The sequence below is a fragment of the Borostomias antarcticus genome, assembly GCF_949987555.1.
Source record: "Borostomias antarcticus genome assembly, chromosome: 6".
Classification (NCBI taxonomy): Eukaryota; Metazoa; Chordata; class Actinopteri; order Stomiiformes; family Stomiidae; genus Borostomias; species Borostomias antarcticus.
Genome location: NC_140239.1, coordinates 262,501 through 271,298, shown reverse-complemented (window position 1 = coordinate 271,298; position 8,798 = coordinate 262,501). Strand labels below are relative to the sequence as shown.

Below are 8,798 nucleotides of genomic sequence, written 5' to 3'. Positions count from 1 at the left end.
TAACCCAATCCATGTCTGGTTTGAGTGTCGTGTGTGTGAATGTTGCAGTGTGCTAGCGTCCGTGTGAGTTTGTGAAGAGAGGTCCCTAGATGTTGACAAGATGAATGTTCTAGCTCCTCGTTTAGCCTGATTTGAGCCAAAAGCTCTGCTGTCTGACTGCGTTCTCTGCGGTCACCTTTGACACTAAAGAAAGGCCTCTGAAGGCAAAGCCTTGGACTGAGAAGAACAACGGGGTGGACTAACCAAATCAGTAAATTATCCTCCATCCTTACTAATCTAAACTGTCCATTGGGTCTTGGCGGTTTGGTTTATAGGCCAAGTATTCCTGAGAATGTGAACTTGATGGTTGTTAAAAGAGGCTAGATTTATGGATGTGTGATTATTTTCTGGTCTGTTATTCACAACCTGTCCTCTCCTTAAATACCTTCTTTACATGAGAGCAGCACTGTGGTTACTGAGACTTAAGAGGGTTAGGGTTGAAAGAATGGCTCAATTAATGGGAACACACTATTCATTCAACACACACACACATTTTAGAATATATACATCCTAACATGAGACCAAAAAAACAAAACACATGGTATTTGGTATTCTTTGTAATTTTAATTCCCCTAATTTAATTAGTTTAAATGCAGACAATTTCTCACTTTTTTAAATTAAAACATTACAGTTCATTATATGCAAATCAGAAGAGTTTTGTTAGATCTTGTAGAAGCCCAGCCTTTTTTAATACATTTTTTTCCAGAGGAATTGGACGGTTAAATAGCACAGTAAAAAGATCCAGAGGGATTATGGGTAAATAGCACAGTAAAAAGACAACACAGAGCTGAAGCCTGCCGGCCAGCCCAGGGGCACGTCCCACTACAGAATGAACCAGAGATACAAGAGGCCCAACGCTGGGCCCTGCACAAACTGCCACTTCAGGTGAATATTAAAAATGATGCTATTTTGCAATTATACGTAGCAGCGCCACCTCAAGGTGAGGCGGTGCAGTTGCACCCTCGGTGGGTCATGCTGGTGAGAGACCGCAATCACTGCACCTTCACAAGAAGAAGAAACGGCTTTTATTGCATTCAGGGAAAATGGCACATACTGTTCCTGCAGTGCAATTTGAGGGATGGGTTACATACTTTTAGCGTGGTAACTCCCTCATTGGCAACTACACCACTCATTGGTTTATATAAAACTGATGAGTTATATTGATTGGTCAAAATGTTGTCCTTCTCTACCTTATGCAGTGCAACCCTTTCAGCCTATCAGAACTAAGAATGCGTGGAGGAGAAAGAAAAGACCCCTAGTGGGTTTCAGGGGGGGCTGGTGGTGTCGGGCACCCCCAGGATAAGGGCTTCACTGAAACTCAACCAGAAAACTAGTTCAACCTCATGGAGTGGTCTTTCATAGCTCAACCTCATGGAGTGGTCTTTCATAGCGACTAGCTTTACTCACCACCACAGATGACATCACACTTTCAACAAAGACCCTCCAATAGTTACTGAATTTCAGCCAAAGAGGGAAATAAGCCAAAGTTCTGGTAACAACTATGAACCACGTCCTGCTGCAGAGTATCGCCAGGCGAGAACACCGCAGCCCCCTAGAACCTCGTCTGTCAGAGGGGAGAGGGTCTATGAGAACACCGCAGCCCCCTAGAACCTCGTCTGTCAGAGGGGAGAGGGTCTTTGAGAACACCGCAGCCCCCTAGAACCTCGTCTGTCAGAGGGGAGAGGGTCTATGAGAACACCGCAGCCCCCTAGAACCTCGTCTGTCAGAGGGGAGAGGGTCTTTGAGAACACCGCAGCCCCCTAGAACCTCGTCTGTCAGAGGGGAGAGGGTCTATGAGAACACCGCAGCCCCCTAGAACCTCGTCTGTCAGAGGGGAGAGGGTCTTTGAGAACACCGCAGCCCCCTAGAACCTCGTCTGTCAGAGGGGAGAGGGTCTTTGAGAACACCGCAGCCCCCTAGAACCTCGTCTGTCAGAGGGGAGAGGGTCTATGAGAACACTGCAGCCCCCTAGAACCTCGTCTGTCAGAGGGGAGAGGGTCTTTGAGAACACCGCAGCCCCCTAGAACCTCGTCTGTCAGAGGGGAGAGGGTCTATGAGAACACTGCAGCCCCCTAGAACCTCGTCTGTCAGAGGGGAGAGGGTCTATGAGCTGCCAGAGTAGCTGGATCTGTTTCTGTTCATACACTCACTGCAGACCTATTGTTAGCGTTGCTGATCTCAGACCTGTCCTTGGGTCCTGTAGTAAGTCAGATCCTTAGTGTTGCTGGTCTTAGGCCTGCTCCCAGTGCTCTTCAGTACATACAGTAATTGATTACGTCAACGTTTGTCTGCTTTCAACAAGGTGCCCCATCTAGCAGCTCATAAGTCAAAGCGGAAGGGAAACAAAATTACAAAGTGTTTTTCATCTTTTTTTTTTAAATATCTAAAATTCAAAAATAAAAATGGTAAATTTTAAAGTCTGATCTATGGGCAACCGAAACACCCATCTATGTGACAAGAGACCTTGTTAGACCCGAGCAGGTCACGGCACCATCGCACCTGTCAGGAAGAGCGTCTGCGCTGTCATCGGGAAATGAGACCATTTCCTGGTATTGCGATGACATCACAGTCTCATAGCCCCTTGCCAGGTTTCCACTGGAGTGTCTTCTCTGTGTCTGGCGCTCACTCAGGTCAAAACTCAAATATGGTAGAAAAATATAGTCTCGATGAAATTTCTCTATTCTCTTCATTATTGAATGGCACCCATACATAGTGCTAATGTGTGGTAGCAGTGTAAAGTGACTCTGGGATCATGATTAGCACTACTACAATAAAATAAAACACACAGGGACCATGAGACATTATCACCCGCTCTCTACACACTTGTAGTTAGTTTTTTCTTGCACTTAGTAAATCACGGTGAATAGTTTCTTTCATTGGCATCATTAGGCTATGTTTTTTTTAGTTCACGATATGGTTACAATGTAAACACCACAGTACTTATAAATGACTGTATCCATCACACAGTCAAACAACTTTACAAAGGCAAATGGACACTTAAGCATAGATTTGTTCATGACAAAAAAAATTATGAAAAGAAACCACAAAATAAAGAATAGCAACATCTCTCACTGGGTTTGTTCACAATGAAAAGCCACTTGTTTGTTTGTTCGTTTGCAAGTCAGGTGAAAAATGCTGGTGATGATCGACAGTATCCCGATATCAACTCCTACGATGACACAAGCCAAACCTACCTCCCTAACCTAGCCTACCCTAACCCCAAACCTACCTCCCTAACCTAGCCTACCCTAACCCCAAACCTACCTCCCTAACCTAGCCTACCCTAACCCCAAACCTACCTCCCTAACCTAGCCTACCCTAACCCCAAACCTACCTCCCTAACCTACCCTACCCTAACCCCAAACCTACCTCCCTAACCTAGCCTACCCTAACCCCAAACCTACCTCCCTAACCTAGCCTACCCTAACCCCAAACCTACCTCCCTAACCTAGCCTACCCTAACCCCAAACCTACCTCCCTAACCTAGCCTACCCTAACCCCAAACCTACCTCCCTAACCTAGCCTACCCTAACCCCAAACCTACCTCCCTAACCCTAATCCTCCCTAACCTAGCCTACCCTAACCCTAACCCTCCCTAACCTAGCCTATCCTAACCCTCCCTAACCTAGCCTACCCTAACCCTCCAGTATCACTAATTATCTGTCTTGACAGCAGATTTAAACCCAATAATAAAGCCCTGATATTCATGATCCATCCAACCCTCAAATGTCAGCCCCAAATATCCAATGGCCCGATGTGAACTCTACTATCACCCCTATGTTTACAGCCTAAACTGATATTGTGAACTCTACTAACACCCTTGTTTACTGCCTAAACGGGTTCGATATTGCTGTATTTTGTATCAATTCCCCCAGCATGCCTAGTGACAGGTCTGCTGGCTACACAGGTGCTGTGCTGAATGTGACCTCACGCCAGCTGCCCTCTCGCCTTGCCAGCCTGGGTCAGTGGAACAGAGGCTGGAATAAAACCCTCTACATCATCCTGGAGCGCTAAGATGCTTTCTGACATTCAGGCTCCTTTTAGTGATCAGAGCTTCTCATGGGCGGCTCAGTCTAAAACAGAACATCTGACCAGTACAGTATTAGGGAGGGAGGAGAGATTAGATGCCCCAAATAAAGCAGTTACAGCTGTTTTAGATAACAGTTACTAAGTGTCAGGGAGCCTTCAATATTGCTTCTCATGAGGGCTTGGAAATACGACACAATCCCTTGGACTGAGCTGTGTCCTTGTGAAGGAAGGATGTGTATATATATATATATATATATATATATATTGTGTGTCTGTGTGTGTGTGTGTGTGTGTGTGTGTGTGTGTTGGTCAGTTGGTTCCCTCAGTTTGGCTGTTGCAATTTGTCTGCATGATATTGGCCTGTTGATCCAGTATGGTGACTTAATTTGGCACGGTGGCTTGCCACGACAAGCCTCCAAGGTTGGCCAAGTAGAGCGATACTTACTAGAACGCTATACTTACTAGAACGCTATACTTACTAGAACGCTATACTTACTAGAACGCTATACTTATGAGTACACCCAGGCACAAACATTTTTTGAAGTTCTGACCAATTCCTGTAAATACTGTGAGTTAAACTGATATATTTGATATGACTGACATGGATAAGGGGGGATTTACATTTTCCCTCATCTTTGGCAAATTACTCCTCTGAAATGTGAAGAGGTGAGTCATTTTACATCCACCTTAACATTATCAGATCAGAGGAAAATAATATAAAAACACCCCAATTAGCTATGATTAGCTCTGCTCGAAAGACCATCTTGAATATATGTATTTGTCTCAAATACTAGAGAGCGTTTCTCTCCGTGTGTACTTGTGTGGGCGTGTCCGTCCAGTCTACTCAGCCCAGGGAGACATGTGCACATATGTGACATGTAGAGGACCCCCCTGACACATTTGTTTTTTAAAGAAAAGAAAATGTAATGGCCAACAACCAATGAGGAGAGTATTTACAGTACAAATTACAATATAGTACATAATTTAAAAATATCATATCCATCTTTAAAACATACAGGAGCTCTGTTGAAATTGTGATTTGTGCCCAGACTGCTTGCTATGCTAATCAGGTGAAAATGCTTGCTATGCTAATCAGGTGAAAATAAAGAGGGGAACTCTCTTTCCTCCCAGCCCCCCTCTGATGCCCCAATCCTGCTTCCTGGCTGCATGTTAGAGGGCTATGAGGGGTGGGGTGGGTTGACCACACGCGCATATTTTATGTTTTCTTAAAGCAATCTGCAGTACATCAAATCACACTCAAATAATACAATATTTACAACTGTCAGCATTAAGAAGAAGCTACTCGATGACTATTCCGTCACAGGATCGCCAGCGGCAATTAACGCAATGAGGGATATATTCATCTAGATCTGCAGGCATGTCGCATAAAGGCTGTGCAAAATTAATCTGTTATATTACTGTTCACTATGTGGCTGCGTCTGTGTGTTCGATGCGAGTCCATGTTTACTAATGAGGACATACCTGCATTGGTGCCGGTGCACCATATTCATATTACTGTATCACAAAATGGAGTCCTAGTTGTTTATGTACAGCAGGTTGATTGGTAAGATTGAACACCTCGGTTACACATTTTTAATGCAAAACAAAAAAACAAAGGAAATAAATAACACAACAGATATGAACTCAGAGGAGCTGAGAGATCTGTCCCCAGGCCGCATGTGATCCAACCCTCCCCTTCATGATCCAACCCTCCCCTTCAACCCCTCCACACAAACCCTCTTGCTCTCTTATCTCCGTCTACCCAACTCTTTACCTTCCCGAGGCCCTGTCCTTCTCTCATCCCCTCATTTCTCTCTCCTTAATTTCCATCCCCTTGAGGCCCCGTCTCTCTCTCTCCCTCCATCTCTCTCTTTCTCCCTCCATCTCTCCCTCCCTCCTTCTCTTCAGACGAAGGGCAGGATCCCGTAGACGAACAGCGCCATGACGGCCGCGCTGAACAGTCCGGCCAGCGGCACGGTGACGAACCACGCCAGGAAGATGTTCCTGAAGAGACGCCAGTCCACGGCGCGTTTGGAGCGGATCCAACCCACCGCCACCACCGAGCCCACCTGCACCGCCGCCAGGGAGAGAGGCAAGCACAGCCAATCAACAGCAACACGCACTGGAACGGCCAATCAACAGCAACATGCACTGGGAGGGCGGGTCGGATCAGTCGGCCTGCCAACCCAGGTCCAGACGAGGTGCGGGCGAGCTGGTCTTTATCCCACCTCAACAGCAACACTCTAGGGCCACATCTAGGGTGAGGGCCCCTAACCCTAACCCTGGACACTGATCCATCCAGCCTAATGCCTAGACTCTAAAAACCTGTCAGTGGAGATTCTCGATTGAAGGGGTCTCTTGGTTATAAACTAGGCTTCATTTATGTTTTACAATCTGAGCCCTAATTTTTTCCGAACGGTAAATCTAATTTAAGTTGATCAATTGAAACAGGTGCGTTGGTACTGTTGAGGAATAAGAACCAGCCCAATCTGTAACACTCCCAAGACCGGGGTTGGACCGGTGCACTGACCACTAACCCTAACCCTAACCCTGACACTTCACACAGTTAGTAGAGCAAGCTGACTGAAACAATCATGTTAATATTTGATTCAATCTAGAAGTTTAAGTCTGAAATATGCAACTGCGGTATATTTTCCATAAATGAGGAAGATTGATTGATTGTGTGTTCATTTACACAATATAATACATACACACAACTTTCTGCTTTCTGCTGACTGAACTGCTGCACCACCACTCGCAGCCACAAGAGGGAGCAGAACACTTGAGTAAGTTTCATCCTGTAGGCTTCTGACTGATGAACCTCTCTGATGTAAACATGTTTACAAATATAGACTTCAGAAAATGTTCACTCTCCTGAGCAAAATTAAATCAAAACCATCTTGACAATTATTTTGAGCCGTAGGCCTAATACTCAACACACACAAAGATTTGGAAACTGACAAAGAATTGTTTCCAGACAGAACGCCATAATGTCTTGTTCATCTATAATTATATCGAACAAGCATCACGTTTCATTGTGTTTATGAACACTTGAACTTCCAAAGAACTTTTAAAACATTTAAATGTGTCTACAGCACAATGTGTGTTGCAAAAATGCAGTGAGAGCGGTTAACTTATGAGCTCAAAGTCACATGTCCGGATGGAGGCTGCTTGCTCTACAATGCCTCCTACAGTAGCAGTTGGTGCGTCCCTAACTTTGGAGAAAAGTGTGTGTGTGTGTGAGACAGAGAGAGAGAGAGAGAGAGAGAGAGCACAGAGCTACACCTCTACACAGTTCAGACTTGAACAGCACAGTATTCATCCTTTACAAAAGCATTCACTCACCTGTGACACTACATCAAGTACATTTCAACTCCCGCTCTGAGAGTGACAGCGTGAGGTCACATGACCAACATGTGCAGTGACGTGTCCCAGCATGCTCTTGGCTTGTGCTTGTGTGTGTGCATCTGAGAGTGGAGCCAGCTGCTCTTATACGGAGAAGGTAACCGGAGCAGACTATGGGGCTCCGGGGCTAATTCTGGAGGGCTACTGTCAGTCACGAGGGACGAGCAGAGTTTACACACCCACTGTCAGGAGCAAACGAGAGCTTCTGACCACTGGGCTGCCAAGGGTTAACCCTAACCCTGACCCTAACCCTGACCCTAGAGACCAAGATGAGGAGGAAGGATTCATTCACTCACTGCTGAATCCTCTGGGCCTATCGGACAGACTAGCGGCGTGTCAGTGTTGGAGAGACAGCTGGACAGGTCACTGCACACGTTCACACTGAGGCTGAGGCTCACTTCAGTTTTCACCTGGACCAGTCAGGATATTCAGGATTCAATTAACAAGTATTGTGCACACCTGTGGCCTTGTAGACAGGTGTGTAGAAGGGAAATGCAAGAAAATAAATGGAGGTGGCCACACACTGTCTGGCACAGAGAACACTTTAATGCAACATTTCAATCTCTTGCCTAAAGAAGTTTGAAATGTTGCCAAAAAATGTTTTATGTGGGGCAAAGAATGTGTTAGAATCTTAATTTATCAAAGTTATTAATTGTACTATTTAATTGGGAAAGTTATCATTGGGGAATAGGATATTGCTAGTTATTTCATACGTTTTCTGTAAGTTGTAAGTTTTTTTAGTAATTTCCTGACATCGAGATTCAAACTGAAGTCCTCAGACACCTCAACCAGAGAACCACCACAAATAACAAAATGAACACTTCAATCTTGACATCACTGAACATGTTTGGCTGTTAGCATATTAAAAGAGGCTCTATGTGTCAGGTCTTTGGGGGTGAGTCAGAAATTACAGAGGAATGGTTTGCATGTTGATCTTTAGGTTTTGAGCATTGAAAAAAAATATAATTTTATTTCAGTTTTGGTTCTTGTGCATTTTTGCTTCTGGTCAGCAGCTGAGGGGACTCTATCAAAGATGAAGGCTATTCAAGATGAAAGGTGTTAAATATGCTGAGTGATAGTAGGGTGATAACCTGAGTGAGATTGTGCTTTCTGCCTTGCCTTGCTAAGCTCTAGAAGAGGTGTTTTTTTAAACCAGGGGTCCCCAACCGTTTTTGCACCGAGGTCCGGTTTCATATAGTCAAATTTTCCGTGGCCCGGGGGGTAGCCTATCACATTTTTTTTCTGAGCCTAATATACATATTAGCCTATTATTATTATTATTATTATTATAGGCCTAATAATAAGTTTAAGTAGGCCTAACAACA

At 44.8% G+C, this 8,798-nt stretch overlaps 1 protein-coding gene across 2 annotated transcripts in view; it reads right to left on the bottom strand.

Moving 5' to 3' along the window:
- Positions 1-5,849: 5,849 nt before the first annotated feature.
- Positions 5,850-8,798, bottom strand: part of slc20a2 (solute carrier family 20 member 2) — a 64,879-nt gene continuing 61,930 nt past the window's right edge. For both annotated transcript variants that reach the window (XM_084439786.1, XM_084439785.1), the window contains one exon: positions 5,850-6,137. In XM_084439786.1, coding sequence (XP_084295912.1) covers positions 5,973-6,137 — 165 coding nt within the window. In that variant the 3' untranslated portion in view covers positions 5,850-5,972. The remainder of the gene's footprint in view (positions 6,138-8,798) is intronic.